Here is an 18,053-nt window from a genome sequence, read left to right as displayed (position 1 = left end):
GATTGCTCGGTACCGGTACCAGATTGCTCGGACTTATTTATTGGATTTATTGAAAATTCTTCATGTCCGATTCTTTTTTAGGTTGCTACTAAATATTGTTATTGTTATTAGACTATGATCGAGTACATCCATAATAACTATACATGCTATTTTTTTATCGAAAAAATAAATATTCACTTCATTCAGAGAGAGAGAGATCACCACTCAGTGAGTGGATATCTCGGTGATATGGGTACTCGATCATAGTCTAATAACAATAACAATATTTATTAGCAACCTAAAAAAGAAAAAGACTCGGACATGAAGAATTATCCAGTAACTCCAATAAATAAATAAAATAATAAAATAATGGAAACGGGAGCTGTGATGGAAACGGAAAGCAGGACAAAATGGTGGGACCTTGGGGGGACGGTCAGCGAGGCAGTGACTCAGTGTCTCTATACAGGGCCCATACCGCGTGATACCACATGAGGCGGGCGGGCGAGCGCCGAGCGTCACTAAGAACCAGACGGTACCGGTACTAGCGGCAATGCGCAGTGCCGAGTGATCATGACGCTTCCCGGCAACCAAGTGATCATGAGGCTTCGCGGTACCAGGTACCGGTACCGGGTACCGCGAGGAATCGAGGAGAGAGAGTTTTCTTTACAGGAAATTTATTTGGGAATTTCATCAGAAGTCATAGAGAAAAAAAAATACTCCTTCGGGTACCGGTACTAACGGTACCTGAGTTTTCGGTACCGGTACTACCGGTACTCAAATTAACGGTACTTGCCCATCCCTATGGCAGCAACCCGCCGAAGCGCAAGGCAGAGACTCTACCACGGGACCACGGGAGCCCCCATACTAGTCCTGTTTATTGAATTTTCTTCCTTATAACTCAGTATTTTGAGTGTCCTGTTGATAACGTTGAAAAACGGTTTCATTTCTTTTGTTATTTATGCTGTCGTTGTCTATCTGGACGGTGAGGTGTCATACCAATTCAGTGCTTCTTAAAACTGTGCAGTTTAAAAGAAAAAAACGTTACACTATGATGCCGAACTGTTCAAGCCGAAACCAATTTATTTTTTGAACCGTAATGACCTTGTTTTCTATTGTGGCTTATATTTTGTTACAGGCTATTTAGATATTTAAATTTGTACCGTAGTTTATCAATAACTATAACGCCTTGATGTCCATAATGCCTTCCAGAAAGTAAACGTGTGTGTGTGTGTGTGTGTGTGTGTGTGTGTGTGTGTGCTCGTATTAAAATAACGTATTACCATCTTGTTACACACGCATAACCATTTGTTTTACACATACCGTCGTTGCATACGTGCTGATGCTGCCTTGTATGCGTGTGTATGCAAATGTGTTCATGAGTGTACCTTTATGAAATAACATAAATGCGTGATGGAGGCAACATATTACGCTAAGCAAACCATATTTTATCGAAATAACACTTTATCGACAAACCACAACACTGCACGAGTTCGTCAGCCAACCAGTCAGTCAGTCAGTCCGTCAGTTACTCGGTGGAGTCTCCCTGAGCACCAGGAGTACGAAGAGAAGTAAGAGACAGTCAATGCACAGCTTTCGGAACTCTATCAGAGTCTTGTGACAGATAAGGTGGTGGCAACAGGGTGCAGTGTGAGGCCAGCAGGACACGTTCGCTCTCCCCTCATCACGTGTGTTTGTGTTCCTGTGTCCTGGGAGACGCCAAACTTACCACAGGTCAATACAGGACTCAATTTCCTCTTATTTATTCTCCAACAAAGTCTGGTCTTCTGTTTCGACAGGATATTTTTTTGTTTCCTAAGATATTTGTGGCCCCAGAGTTAATACTGAATAGAATCAAAACGCTATGTATGCTGGTATTGTGTTCGTTATCCGGAAAATGTGACAATGAATGACGTCAGAGCAATGGCGGCGCAGGTAAGGCAGACGTGTGTGGCCCAGGTGTTGTGGTGGCAGGTGTGCGTGGCTGTGTGTGTTACCTGCTCGAGACTGAGGCTGTGGCTTGACTGCAGGAAAAATAATCCATCTTTATTGTGTGTAGTACTGTGTATATTGTTAGTTTGGCGTCAACGGAAGATAATTAAGTTACATGAAGAAAATAAGCCGCTCCTCGTTCGATTGAATAACTATGGAATGCCTGATTTTGTTGTGCTGTGTATCGATAGTCTGTGTAGCTGAGTGTCTGAAACCCGGGACAGCTGTGCACGTTAAAACAGTCCCACCGTTCGCCGATTAGAAAAAAAAAGGCAGAAAAGGAAAGATATGGTCGTTTATATCTTTCCCCATCACGATGAATGAAGTGGCTAATAAAGTACATTTGTAAACATTTACGTGTAGTATGCTAACCAGGAAAATGTAATACGTTGCAGAGAAAATATGGAGATGTAACAGGAAACAATATGAAACGGACAGACTGCAAAAAATATTACAGAACTGGGTGACCATAAAGTAACCTGCATTTTCACCTTGGTGTGTTTTTGGTACGTGACCGTGAAGAGGTTTAAGTAGAAGTACCTCTGCTTGGCGTAATCAATACCTACATAACACAAGGAACAGGTGACTTGGTGCCGGGGTGGGGGGGGGTGAGTGGGGGTTTGGCGCGTGTTTGTCTGTGTGGATGTGTGAGGGTGAAAAAAGGGGAAGCTGTGTGTGTGTGTGTGTGTGTGTGTGTGTGTGTGTGTGAAGTATAAGTATGTCTAAGTATCTCATATTCTTATTTCACCAATGTCTTCCTTCTCTTAGAAACATTTGACCTGCGAATTCCAGCACATCAGTCACGTATTTATAACGATTGTTAGTTCCATGAACTGCTGTATCATTTTTTCTCTCGCTAAATATTGAGCTAATGGATCGAGAAACGTGGACATTCAACAGTATGAAACCGGAACTGTAGGCAAGTGTTAAGCTTTCTTTTCAATACACCAATTAAAAAACATAGAGAAACGGTCCTAGAATCGAAATAAGTTATGATAATCAACACAATATTTAAACACTAAGTTAGCATAGAAGCAAATTCAAGTACCCAGAGATCGGCTGCTTATGGAAGGGTGCTTGCTGGCGATGACAAGTCCACATCGTGATCAGGTCGAGGGTGGGTGAATTACACACACATACTACACACACACACACACACACACACACACACACACACACACACACACACATGGATGACAAATGGCATGATAGATTTGAAGAAATAAAATCTATTCGTATTTGTCACAAAAAAATATTAAAATCGAGACGTGTGTCAAAATAATATAAAAAGAAGCAACGATGCTCTTAAACGGTCTTAATGATTCCTTCGAATTTCTTGACAGATGTTTTTCATAATATTTCGTCTGACTTTTCATGACATTGTTTTAGCGACGATTGAATATGGACGTAGTCAGAATTTGTTTTCAAGGTGAATTTAATACTCTGATTGGCTAGGTAAACAATTTATATTATAAAAATATAATAAAAAATACGACAAATAGATCAGGGAAGGGAAACTAAACTGGAAATGAAAAGAAAAGGTGAACAGAAAATAAAAACATATATATATATATATATATATATATATATATATATATATATATATATATATATATATATATATATATATATATATATATATATCATAGATAATAAAAGGAAAATAATTATTAAAGTAAAAAAACGCGTTATTCTCTAGGTGCAACGGTTATCGTGTGGCGAGAAGGCAAGCAGACAGGAGAGCCACTCCGACAAGCAGGCAAGCAACTAGCCCCTCAGCTAACCATCAGCCAGACAGCCAGTCAATCAGTCAATTAGCAAGAGGTGGCCAATTAGCCAATGAACCTATCAGCCATCCAGTCAGACAACCAGCCAGTCATCCATTCACTCAGTAAACAAATCAACCAGATAGTCTGTCATCAGTAATCCAGCCAGCCAGTCAGTAAGACACCCAGTCAGCCCGAGACCTCAGTCAGCCAGCCAGATACCCAGCCAGACAGCGAGGCAACAAGCCAACCAGCCAGCCTGTTAGCCATCCCCCCCTTTGTTTATTCAGCTAGAGAGCTTGTCAATCAGTCAGTAATCAGCCACTTATAAGTCAGTCATTTAGCCAGCCATTTTATCAGTCAGTCAGCCACACAGTCATGCAGTAATTAATTATTTAGTCAGTCGATCAGTTATCCTATTGGTTAGCCGCCTAGTCAATTTAATCGCTTAATGTTAGTCACCGAGTCAATCAATAGGTCGGCAAATCAGTCCTGAACTTAGCCAGCCATTCAGCTAGGGAGTTACTGAGCCAGTCAACTATACATTGCCTTTTGCAAGAATGGCAACTCAACCGATATCTAGGGCGGCTAAACACCCAGCCAGCCAGCCGACCACACATTTATACTTGCAGCCAGCCAGCATGCAGTGAATTACTCATCCACCTACCCATCCAGCCGCCCTGTCAGTAACCCATCCATCCATCCACTCCACCAGCCAGTCAGATAACCAACAAGTTCAACTCTCACTATACTACGCAGCATGCACGCTCTACAGGGCAGACAACAGGAGGATGTTACTTGGGGCTATACACACATCCCTGCCAGCCAAGGTTCGGGACATGGCTGAAGGAGGGTGAACGTTATGGTCGATATTGTTAATGTTTGCTCCTGCTGCTGGTAGGCGCCATAACTCGCTTGAAGATTGATGATGAATATTGATTACTTGTTGTTTACTATCACTTTGTCGTGTTCTTATGATAATTTAACTTTGCGATTTGACTTATGACAAAAGGTTTTGAGGTAGACGTGGTTGGTTTATATTGGTTAAGGATATACGACAGACTTATGTAGTTAAAATTTCCTAGCATCCCACGTTTTGATATATGGCTCGGCAAAAACAATATGCAATAAAATTCCGTTCATTCCAATGTCCTCTTAACTAGCGTCTGTTTTTATTAGTGGGATTTTCGGATGACTGGATGGCAGCTTAATCACTGCAAACGGGTACATACGCATACATTAATTACTGACAGATTCCAACTCTGACACAAGGCTATTGGAATTACCGAAACAGTGGAATTCGGAAATAAGGGACTTTTACTGTGCCTCCTGTCCGTTATTGAGTACTCGGTTAACGATCTTTGGCTAATGAGTAATGACTTGAGGAAAGCTGTAACGCAAACCACATATACTTTTATGTCTTTGGCAGGAGGATGAATTACACGGACAGCAAAGTAGCCAAGAATGTGACACCATTGCGTAATATTAAGGATTAGACGAAAGACACAGAGATCAGCAGAGGGGCAGAGTGTCTTAGCATGAGATACGTATAGATAACATTATATTCACAGAGGAAAATATTAGGGATGTAGATTAGCACAACGGCAGGATAACCTATTGAGTGATGCCCTTATGCCCTAAGCGAAGATACGGAGATAAGTACAGAGGCAGAGGAAGTTTGCCGTGTCATAAGCTAAGCTGTATTTTTCGGTCTTTACAATCGATTTTTTTTCATATATCGGCGAAGAGAGCGTCTAAAATATTCAGGGCCCTCGTGTCCAAGGCTTGCTATAGTGCCGTGTGACGTAAGGACTGACGGGGTGAGAGAGAGAGAGAGAGAGAGAGAGACAGACAGACAGACAGACAGAGAGAAAGAGAGAGACATACAGACAGACAGACAGACAGACAGGCAGACAGACAGACAGACAGACAGACAGAGAGAGAGAGAGAGAGAGAGAGAGAGAGAGAGAGAGAGAGAGAGAGAGAGAGAGAGAGAGAGGTACTGCCAGGACCTCCACACACCACACACCTCATCCCCTTTGCTCAAGGGGGGACAAATCGCCTCCTTTCTCCAAAAAAAATCCCGGCCTGGCAGACAATAACTCCTTCTCAATGGAAAAAAAAGGCCTGAGCGGGGTTCAAACCTCCTGCTGCCAGGCCAAGAAACCTGGCAGCGTGTGTGTGTGTGTGTGTGTGTGTGTGTGTGTGTGTGCGCGCGCGCGTGTGTGTGACATATAATTTACCATTAACTAGTCATGGCAGCATCGATTACTTCACAAGGTCACTGCTGCTGTTGTTGCTGCTGCTGCTTACCTGGAAATTGAAAATAAATATTTATAAACAAACTGGAAAAATCTAACCCTGAAAAAATTTAATTTTCAACGAAAAAAATAGTAATTTACTGTGCGAGCGCGCGCGCTCCTGAATGTGTGTATATGTGTGTGTGTGTGTGTGTGTGTGTGTGTGTGTGTGTGTGTGTGTGTGAACACACACACACACACACACACATGGAGAAAGAAGAGGATGCAGAAAAGAAGAGACAGACAGACATAGATAATGAGACACCATATGTATTCACTGAACAAGTGAAGAAAAAAATAAACCTAAAAGAAAAAACGGTCATCACTTATGACGTTCAAAAACATCTTTGAAAAACGCCAATCTTTCCTTTCTGAAAACCTGCACAACCTGGTTAATCGGAATACAGGTGTGTGTCTGAGGGCCTTGAGCGAGGAAGGGAGCGAGGAGTGGTGAGGTACGGGGAGGTGTGTTGAAGGTGCGTGATCTGCCTTGTGTTGAATGAGTGTTCCAGGGAAAGGCAAAGTGAGAAGGTCAACAGGACCACATGTTTGACCGGCTTACTCATGTACCCTCCAAGAATTGAGGTCAAACTCGTGTATAAAGATAACAGAAAACGAGAAGAGGAAAAAGTAGGCGGAGGAGGAGGAGGAGGTGCGGAGGAAGAGTTAGAAAGAGGAGAAAGAGAAATAGTGAAAGGACTGAGATGATAAACAGTCATAGTGGAGAGGAGAAACAGAAAAATGTATTGGTATTGGAAACATGTGATAGAAAGTGAAGGATGAATAAGAAAGAAAGCGACGAGGAGAGCTTACGGAGCGTTAGAAGAAGGGTAAAAGAAAAAAATAGAAAATGAGATGCAACAAACGATAATCTTTAAGTATCATTACTCGTTTTCAGATTCCAGTGTTCAGTGTTGTGAAAAAATATGATAATATAAGAACATGCAGGACTAGGTTTTTTTCAACTGTTCTTTGTCTTCATTGTGCGGTTTTGCGTGACGAAAAGAGAGATAAAAAGAAAAGAAAGAACGAAGAAACGTAATTATAAGCATGTGTGTGACCATGACTAATAAGACAAACTTTCGAGTCTTTTTTTTTTAAATGAGAGGAAGAGAAATTTTTATATTAACCACTGACCTCATCACTAAGTTTTTTTTCTTCAATGCAGTGATGTTACACTATTAACAAAATGAGTGACACACAGCTAAAGAAAATAAAAGCTAGCAAATGTGGAAAAGTCAATATGGGTGGAAAGAATGTGAAATGTGGGTGAACTCTTTTGGGGAGTTTTATTAAAGGTGGGAAGACCGGTGAGATTTGCCGTCCATTCTGTAAGCATGAACCGCTCCCTCTCATCCTTGACCTGACCTAATCTAACCAGCTGCAGCAGGCCAGCCACTCAATATGCCTAAACTCTACTGGCGCAGCAGAAACGGTGAGTCACTTTAGTGTCTTAATTTCCCTTAACAAATAAAAAAATACTTACATTGCTGTTATTCATGTCACTATCCTTCTAACTGTTTCCACTTCTTTCTTTTTATTTCTTCTGCACAATTGTATTTTATCCTCCCTCACGTCTCCTTTGCATTTTTTTTTCATCTTGCCCACAGCGTTGTTCTTTCACTGCTTTCTTCATAGTTTACAATCCTTATGCTTATGCAGAGGAGAAGGAAGAGGAGGAAAGAGAAAGTAAGGACAAAAGCTGTGGAGGAGGAGGAAGAGGAGGAGGAGGAAGATGAGGGGCAGGAGGAAGAGGAAGAGGAGAAGGAAGAGGAAGATGAGGGGCAGGAGGAGGAGGAAGAGGAGAAGGAAGAGGAAGATGAGGGGCAGGAGGAGGAGGAAGAGGAGAAGGAAGAGGAAGATGAGGGGCAGGAGGAGGAGGAAGAGGAGAAGGAAGAGGAAGATGAGGGGCAGGAGGAGGAGGAAGAGGAAGATGAGGGGCAGGAGGAGGAGGAGGAAGAGGAGGAGGAGTGGGTGGATGAGGAGGAATCAAGGTCATCATCTTTAAGTGAGGTGACATGATACTTCCAGAACGAGACACAGATCAGCGCCACGTAGCCTCGGGTGCTCCAGAATCACATAACTGACGTGACATGTCGTTAGGATATTCACAGGTGCTTGCGTTTGCTCCCTTCTGTGTGTGTGTGTGTGTGTGTGTGGGTGGGTGGGGTATATACTATGGTGTGGGTTTTTAACGATATTTTCTCTCTTGAATGACTTTTTTTTTTTTAACATCATTTTCATGTTGGTAAGGAGGCAAACATTTTGTCCTTAATATTTTTTTTTTTTCCATTCAGATGCTTTGTATAGACTTTTGAAGGAATCACTCTCTCTCTCTCTCTCTCTCTCTCTCTCTCTCTCTCTCTCTCTCTCTCTCTTGAAAGCCCGAAATCAGTGCACCATAACGTAATCACAACGATATTTACAGACGATCAAGAGCTAACCACTAGGGTGATGTGACCACTGTCGGCCCCGCGGTTGAAACAAAGAGAATCGTAAAATTTATGAGGGTAACTAAAGCAAAGCGCAGCCTCTGATGATCCCCGGAGACGTAGCCCATGAAGGGAGTTTAAGAATTATTTACGAGTATATATGCAGAAGGATTACAGGAGTGAAACAGAAGGAAGAAAATAAGGGTTGACCGAATTAAAAGAGGAAAAAAAATAGCGTGGAGGGAACTGGGGAGGAACGTAGGGAAGAGGAGGAGTTTAGGAGGAAGAAAAAAGATGAAAGAAATACGGAAAGAAAAGTTGAGGCATAAAATAAATTAGTACGGTTAATATAAACTTTCTGATGTTTATATTTAAGGAAATCCTCACGTTAATTCTCTAACACAGGATGTATGTTTTCTTGCTCTTCATGGACCTTTGTTGGACCAGTTTCCGTATCAGTAAGAAACTTTTGTTCCGTAAAGGCAGGCCAAGTTTCAGTACTATTTTTTACACCGAATATGCGTCAATTTCGTTATTACTGTTGCTGTGTAAATGTCCCTTTGTGTTCCCCATGAGAGGGCAGTGTTGTAAAAAAGGAAAGGGAGACATTTTCCAAAGTTTTAAGTTTGTGAAATGACGTGTATTCAGTCCTACAATTACCGCATATTTCTGGCATTTGGTCCGCCAATTACCGCATATTTTCGCTGGTATTAGTCTCTCCGAGTTATTTTACTTGGCTTTTCTTCTGTACGCAGGATTCTGAATAACATTTTCTGAATCTGATTCTTCTTCCTTTATCGTAAAATTTTTGTATTACCTACGAGTGTTGGAAACTCGTTGACATCAGTAATATCTTAATATTACCATCATCATCATCATTATTATTATCAATATTATAACCACTATTGTTATTATTATTGTTATCATTATTACTATCATTATTGGAACTTTTATTATTGTTATTATTATTATTATTATTACTATTATTATTATTATTATTATTATTATTATTATTATTATTATTATTATTATTATTATTATTATTATTATTATTATTATTATTATTATTATTATTATTATTATTATTATTATTATTATTATTATTATTATTATCATTATCATTGTCATTATCTTCATCATCATTACGCCCCTGTATGGAGGATGCATCTGATGTGTGGGACGGCTCCACGCATACAACCTTTTGAACAGAGTAGAGTCAAAGGCTTTTCGCCTCATCAGTTCCCGTCCTCTTACTGACCCTCTTTTTACCCTAAGTCTATAATATATAGACTTAGTTTTTACCTTTTCAATTCCTCGCATTGTTCCACCTCTTTCAGTCTTTTACTGCCTCGCTGTACACGACTTTCTGCTATAGCTCACCCATATGCTGTCAATATATTTTATGCGAAATTTAACCGACATCTTCATTTTTTCATTCCTTTCACTGGTAAAGTATGGAAGTCTTCCTTAGAATGCATTTCCACCTTCCTACGACTTAGACCAGTGTTTCTTAACCTCCAGTGTTGTTGAAACTAATATTGTGAATGCTGTGAAATGCTACGTATATGGCGGCACATTCTGAGTGTTCTTTGTATGTAAGGGATACAAACGAATCAAAGGGATACTTTTTGGCAAACTTCAGTATAATTTTCAACCAGTTTTGTATATCTTAGATTGGTGATGAAAAGGGCTCAATTATTAAGAACATTACACACTTTAATATAAAGTATGCGTCATTAAGGTTTTTGATGCGTGAACTGTCACTAGAGTGTTGCAGTCCGGCGTGAGACCCCTTGCAGGAGACAGTAAGAACGTGCCGTTACAGGAAGCATTCATACTAGGAGTACAACTGCCTAAATCAAACAGCACAGCTAGTGACATCTCAATTAATGGACTACGGACTCTTGATTTTGCGGCGCCTACGTGCGCAACTACATCACTTGCTCTCGTGCCCACAACCTTGATTCTTCAGAATTTTCCATCATCTGGCTAAGACTTCATTGTCATTCTATTACTAAATACATCTGTGCTGTTTATCTCTCACCTAAATCTAGTAACTATGTAAAATTCTTTGACTACTTGAACTCTAAAGTGGAGCACATCTTGACCCACTCTCCCTTCGCTGAAATCTCCATCCTAGGAGATTTCAATGTTCACCACCAGCTTTGGCTTTCATCCTCTTTCACTTACCAGCCTGGTGAACAAGCCTACAACTTTGCTATCCTCAACGATCTACTGTAGAGCAGTTGGTCCAGCACCCTACTCGTATTCCCGACCGTCTTGGAGACCGGCCCAACATTCTAGACCTCTTCCTTACCTCAAACCCTTCTGCTTACTCTGTCAAACTGTTCTCTCCGTTGTGCTCCTCCGATCACAACCTTATTTCTGTATCCCGTCCTATCGCTCCTGTACACCCTCTGGACCCACCGATGAGGCGATGCTTCTGGCATTTTGCTTCAGCTCGGTGGGACGACCTGAGGATGTACTTTTCGGATTTCCCGTGGAATGATTATTGCTTCCAGGAGCGAGACCCCTCTGTGTCTGCTCAGCGCATCATAGAGGTGATTGTCTCTGGAATGAAGGCATACATTCCACGTACTTTCTCTACTCCTCACGATAAAAAGCCTTGGTTTAATCACGCTTGTTCTCGTGCTGTCAAAGATAGAGAGGCAGCTCACAAAAGGTACCAGAGCCTTCGAACTAATGCTATCCATGAACTTTACATTTTTGCCCGAAATCGTGCCAAATCTATTCTCCGACTAACCAAAAACTCTTTCATTAATAGAAAATGCTAAAACTTTGCTTTCTCTAACTCTTCCCGTGACTTCTGGCATCTAGCTAAAAACATCTCTTCCAACTTCACTTCTTCATCTTTCCCTCCACTCCTCAGTCCAACACTGCCGTCTCATCTATCTCTAAGACTGAACTCTTCTCTCAAACATTTTCTAAAAACTCCACTCTGGACGATTCTGGGCATATTCCTCCTTCTCATCCTCCTCTGACTCTTTTATGCCTGTTATAAAGATTCTTCAAAATGATGTTTTCTATGCCCTCTCTGGCCTCAATCCTCAGAATGCTTATGGACCTGATGGAGTGCCTCCTATTGTCCTTAAAAACTGTGCCTCCGTGCTGTCACCCTGCCTGGTCAAACTCTTTCGCCTCTGCCTGTCCATATCTACCTCTCCTTCCTGCTGGAAGTATGCCTTCATACAACCTGTGCCTAAGAGGGGTGACTGTTCCAATCCCTCAAACTACCGTCCTATAGCTTCACTTTCTTGTCTATCTAAAGGTTTTGAATCTATCCTTAACCGGAAGATTCAAAAGAACCTTTCCACTTCTGACCTTCTATCTAATCACCAGTATGGATTCCGCAAGGGGCGTTCTACTGGTGATCTCCTTGCCTTCCTAACTGACTCTTGGTCATCCTCTCTTAGCCGTTTTGGTGAAACCTTTGCTATTGCGCTGGACATATCAAAGGCTTTTGATAGGGTCTGGTACAAATCTTTGCTTTCCAAACTACCCTCCTACGGTTTCTATCCTTCTCTCTGTACCTTTATCTCCAGTTTCCTTTCTGACCGTTCTATTTCTGCTGTGGTAGACGGTCACTGTTCTTCCCCTAAATCTATTAACAGTGGTGTCCAACAGGGTTCTGTCCTATCTCCCACTCTCTTACTGTTGTTCATTGCTGATCTTCTTTCCAAAACAAACTGTCCTATCCATTCTTACGCCGATGACTCCACTCTGCATTACTCAACTTCTTTTAATAGAAGACCCACCCTACAGGAACTTAACGATTCAAGACTGGAGGCAACAGAACGCTTAGCCTCAGCCCTTACAATTATTTCCGAATAGGGCAAGAGGAACCTGGTGTCCTTCAACGCCTCAAAAACACAGTTTCTCCACCTATCCACTCGACACAATCTTCCAAACAACTATCCCCTATTCTTTGACTACACTCAGCTATCACCTTCTTCAACACTAAACATCCTCGGTCTATCCTTAACTCAAAATCTCAACTGGAAACTTCATATCTCCTCTCTTGCTAAATCAACTTCCTCGAGGTTGGGCGTTCTGTATCGTCTCCGCCAGTTCTTCTCCCCCGCGCAGTTGCTATCCATATACAGGGGCCTTGTCCGCCCTCGTATGAAGTATGCATCTCATGTGTGGGGGGGCTTCACTCACACAGCTCTCCTTGACAGAGTGGAGTCAAAGGCTCTTCGTCTCATCAGCTCTCCTCCTCATACTGATAGTCTTCTGCCTCTTAAATTCCGCCGCCATGTTGCCTCTCTTTCTATCTTCTATCGATATTTTCATGCTGACTGCTCTTCTGAACTTTCTAACTGCAAGAGGACTTTCAAGAGGACAGTATCAGGACACCTCTCCTCTCGAAATTGACCTCTCCTTTTGGCCACTCCTTTGACCTCTATTCAGGAGCAGTAAGTAGCGGGCTTTTTTTACATATATTTTTTTACGCCCTTGAACTGTCTCCTTAGCTGTAAAAAACAAAAAGCCGCGAATTTTGGAAAATCAACCGCTTTGGTGTGAATCGCCATATCTCTCTTATTTTTGGGGCTACAGAAATGTTTTTGGTATCAATCGACAGCAAAATGAAAGGGCTATATTCCGTAAAACGCGACCGTGCTCAAAAACCGACTCGAAAGGGTAAAAAATCGAATAAATTCGCAAAAAAACGACTCTGAATTTTTTTTTGTTCCCAATATTGAAACCTACTCATTTTTTGAGAATTTCAAAAAACGTATTTAACAAATAATTTAGCCCTACCAATGTGCTTTCCAATATGATGCATAACATTTCCCTACTTCCAATAGTTTCGTCGCTAGAGCTCGAAACATAAACCCTTTTGAGAGCGATTTTAACGAACTCCAGACCCTTTGCCGTTTTTGTCTAGTGTGGCATTGCTATTGCCTCTAGAAGGCTGTACTTTAGCATGTAGCCCCTCTTGGTAATGTAGTTTGACCAGCCCGAAGGATTGTTTGATAGCTCGATTCCACGTTAGTGGTCGAGCCGTCACACAATAGCCTGTTTTTCGGCCCTTTTGCCACGATTTGGACACATTCTAGTGTTTGCTTATACCTTTTTTTTTTATTTGGTGTCTTCCAATTTTTTTCTGATTATTAATCTGCATTAATAGAGCTTTCATTTGCCATCAAGCACGCTTTCCTAGCTTCAGTAGTTTTTGCTCTAGCTTGACCAGAAGTCGCGACGAAAATTCGCCGAATCTGACTCATTTCACACGTGCGACGAAAAACCTTCCTGACGCCACAAAAAATAATAAATCTGCATAAAAATTCTTATATGAACACTTCAATATGTTGAATATCTTGTTTTAAAATCATTTTAAGATGTCTATATAAAAGGTTAATATTTTTATATAATCATTTCACTATATAAATCAACCTATATTAAGCGCCTTATTATACATGTTATTTTTTTTTTTTTTATTTAGAATTCAACCCTATTTCTTCCCATTTATGAATAATACATTTAATGTTCTTTCTTTTGATATATATCTATATATATATATATATATATATATATATATATATATATATATATATATATATATATATATATATATATATATATATATATATATATATATATATATATATATATATATATATATATATATATATATATATATATATATATATATATATATATATATATATATATATATATATATATATATATATATATATATATATATATATATATATATATATATATATATATATATATATATATATATATATATATATATATATATATATATATATATATATATATATATATATATATATATATATATATATATTCATACATACATATTTGGTATCAAAAGAAAGCACTTGCATGAACTGGGTATTAGGAATTAGGGAGATGTTGGTTAAAGTCATTGCGGAGCATCTGTTGGTGGAATCAAGGTCATTAACCTTGTTTTTGCTGATGATGCTGTACTACTCACATAATAGATGGAGGTACTGAATTGCTGCATGAGCAGGCGAAGCGACTGGGACAGAAGGTCTCATGAACAAAAGCAAGGTTCAGTCGTTTTGAGGCTTTCCGGAAGACAAAGCTAAGTCTAAGGGAGGCGGTGGCCGAGTGGTTAGTGTACGGGCTTGGTGAGCCCATGGACCTAGGTTCTAGTCCCACCGATGCACGCTGATAATTTTCAAACAATCGTCGAGTGGAGGAAGTTGATTGAAGACATGCTGCCCGTGTCTTCAATCACTTCAGCGACTTTGCTCACGTGGACACCGGGGAGGCAGCTTGAGCCAAACTAAAGTCATATACCACGGCAGCCACAATAGATAAAATTTGCCTGCGCCACTAATGGACTGGAGCTGTCCAAGAGGCCCCTCAAGAGAGCCCCTATAGGCAGCACCTAAAGGAGTAGTCACATCTTGTCGGATAACGTAAACGGGCGTCCGATGGATAGATAATTTGCAAAAGAAAATATCCCGATGGTGAAAGTTGTCTCCGTTGCTACTCGAGCTTCACAGATTAGATTACTGTCACACCTTGCCGGCCAACGTCAACGGAGGTCCGACGGAAAGCAAAATTTTCAATCCGTTCGCCTCCGCTCGAATGCTTATCAGTTTCTCGTTCGACGAATGCGTTTTTTGCCAGGCAAAGTCAGTTCCATCTGGCGGAATGTTTTGTGGATGCACAAAACATGAACAAATAGGGAAGCGTGCCACGTACCCAAATAGTCGGAGTAGGCGTTCACGGACTAAGCTGGTAGGAGGCTTCGATTCAGTTTCATATCGTCAGTCGCTGATTCAATACGAAGTCATTCCAGCGACACCCTATGATCCTGCGAAGACGTTTGATACCAAAGGCATCAACACGCTTATCCAGGCTACTATTCAGTGAAAATGTCTCACAACCATGCAGTAATATAGGGATCAGAAGTGATTTTAGATTTGTTTGTTTTTCGCTTGCATATATATATATATATATATATATATATATATATATATATATATATATATATATATATATATATATATATATATATATATATATATATATATATATATATATATATATATATATATATATATATATATATATATATATATATATATATATATATATATATATATATATATATATATATATATATATATATATATATATATATATATATATATATATATATATATATATATATATATACATATCGAATACGCTATAGGCTCTTGTTGAACGAGTTCATAACACTGTAGGCCAGGCCAATCCGTTGAGTGACTTTCTGGTAAGACCCATCATTGTTCTCAACTACACTACCAAGGTATGTGAACCTATTGTGATCTCGGTGTCATTGCATAACCGGACTAAACTTGTGTCATCCAACAAGCTTATTTCAAATGATTGATCTTTGGTTTTGGCCCAGGAGACATTCAGTCCCAGAGGCTTTGTCTCCTTATGCATCACTTCGAGAGCCAATACCACGGCTTACAGGTATTCCGCGAGAAGTATTGCATCATTAGCAAAAAACAAGGTCAGTTACCTTGATGTCACCGACCGACGCTCAGCAAAGATTTTGAACAACAACTTTGTCTATGTGGGGTTCTTGAAAGGTCTGGACTTCCGAAAATCCCGTAAATTCTCAGCAATAAAAAAATATAAAATAAAATATCTGAAAATTGAGTTCTCAGACTCACAGCCCCTCTAGTCACTTATTACATATATAATGACCAGTCACACTACCATAGGTTAAGCAAAAACCAGATGAACCTGCTCTTAAGTTTATTTAAAACAACAAAGAATCTCGCTGGAAATTAAGAAATGATTAATTAATTCCAGGCACACAGCAACCTAGCTATCTATCTTAAAACATCCTATGCAAAGAGATTACTTAGCTGTAGGTGGGCGAAGCAGGAGCCACACCTGATCTACCTCGTGGTCTGGAGCCCTGGAGTCCTTCTTCAATCCTCTCTCGTTCCTCTCTGCAACACGCCGTGCCCTCCTTACCTCCCACGGGCTTCCCTCACCTGTAGTACACAGTCTCACTGACTTGTGGATACTACAAGGCTGGAAAGACCACCACGATGAACAACGTGGCGCGGGAGATTGGTGAGGAACGTCTAGTCGCGTTGGAGTCTGGTTGGAAGATGCTGCGAGGCGCGGCGAAACCCACAAGCCTCAGCTGCGGTCAAAATGCCATCTCTCGCCACAGTGACATCTCGTTTTCTGTGTAACACCTACGCTAAACGCCCTACGGCTTGGGATTATTATTTATTAATAACCTAACACCATGCACGGTAATAGTGGGTCATGCATCCCACTCATAATTCAGCTTTGGCAGCAATAACGAATATGATTTGAAATAGGTGCTGTTTCCCGCCTGTCCTGTGACTACTTCCCGCTCTCTCAATCAAAATGGCGGGGACTCCCGCGGTATTTTTCCACGGGCTATTCCTTGAATAATGAAATCATGACAGTCTAGTATCCAGTTCATTCAAGTGTTGAACAGTGATGGAGCAAGGATACACCTATGCCTCACTCCTGAATCATCACAACACTTTCAGTCCCAGATTAAAGGTCGGTCATTAGGTTATTGATCCTTGCAGGAATCCTATGAATTCGAAGAATGGCCCAGAGTGCCTCACGATGCACCAACTCAAAAGTCTTCTTGAGATCGACATAGGCTGTGAGCAGCCATTGTTGAAACGAACCTAGGCGTTCCATAAGGACGTGGAGTGCTATAATCCGGTCAGTTGTTACTTCCCAGGTGTGAACCTGGATTGCTCCGGTCTCTGAAACTTTAGTAGATGAGATCGATTTCGCATCAGCATCAGATGAGCGAGTCTCTAAGTTGTAGTGTTTAGACACTGAAACACACATAGAAATATCCTTTGTAAGGCATTAAAAACACACCGGTTATTCGATATATGCGAGTTCGAAATATGCAAATTCGCTCATATGCGACTAACCTAAATGTGCCAAGAATTCGTTTTATGCGAGAAAAATTCGCTATTATGCGAGTAGCGGCGCTGGTGCGACTGGTTGGTGAGGTATGGTGGCCGACTCGCACTAGAGGGCGGCGGGTGGAAATGTTTTCCCGCACTTTCCTCGCCAATAATTAAACTTTTCCTCCCTCTGATCCTAAAGTAGATCATCAGGTAACTAATTATCAGCATAAATCGTAGACTTTGGGTGTGTCTCCCCGGAAGCAATCAGCAGCTCTGGGCTGTCAGACTCGGAGAAGCTCTACCCTGAATGGAGTACATATAACTTCGAGTATAATATCCATGTCCTGATTTCCCTTCAGTAAGATTAAAAATACATATGAATATACAGTGCGTGATACAGTAGAAAAAAAAATGCACATTTTGACTTAACGTTCGAGATTCTAGAATCTTACACGTCTATTCGTGTTTGATACTCGTATTCCGCGTCGGTATGCGGACAGCCGCATTTTCGCTGCCAGACGTAGGACTCGTTCCCCTCTCCCTCTACTGAAACAAAAATGCATTTCCTTCACAAATACGAAACTTTTCATTGAGACCAAAGTTGTAGAGGAGACAATTCTAAACAAAAAATGCTTATAGCAT

The 18,053-nt window shown here is 40.6% G+C and overlaps 1 protein-coding gene across 2 annotated transcripts in view; it reads left to right on the top strand.

Annotated features, from left to right (window-relative positions):
- Window positions 1-1,932: 1,932 nt before the first annotated feature.
- LOC127008549 (probable ubiquitin carboxyl-terminal hydrolase MINDY-4) overlaps window positions 1,933-18,053 on the top strand; it is a 74,055-nt gene continuing 57,934 nt past the window's right edge. Inside the window, exons 1-2 of one of the 2 annotated variants that reach the window (XM_050880723.1) lie at window positions 1,933-2,027; window positions 6,933-7,469. In XM_050880723.1, the coding sequence (XP_050736680.1) occupies window positions 7,439-7,469 (31 nt within the window). In that variant the 5' untranslated portion in view covers window positions 1,933-2,027; window positions 6,933-7,438. Of the gene's footprint in view, window positions 2,028-6,834; window positions 7,470-18,053 lie in introns of those variants that run through there. The other variant, XM_050880724.1, reaches the window with a different exon arrangement.

The sequence above is a fragment of the Eriocheir sinensis genome, chromosome 38, assembly GCF_024679095.1.
Source record: "Eriocheir sinensis breed Jianghai 21 chromosome 38, ASM2467909v1, whole genome shotgun sequence".
Lineage (NCBI taxonomy): Eukaryota > Metazoa > Arthropoda > Malacostraca > Decapoda > Varunidae > Eriocheir > Eriocheir sinensis.
Note: the sequence above shows the minus strand (reverse complement) of the source record. Positions and strands in the feature narration are given on the sequence as shown.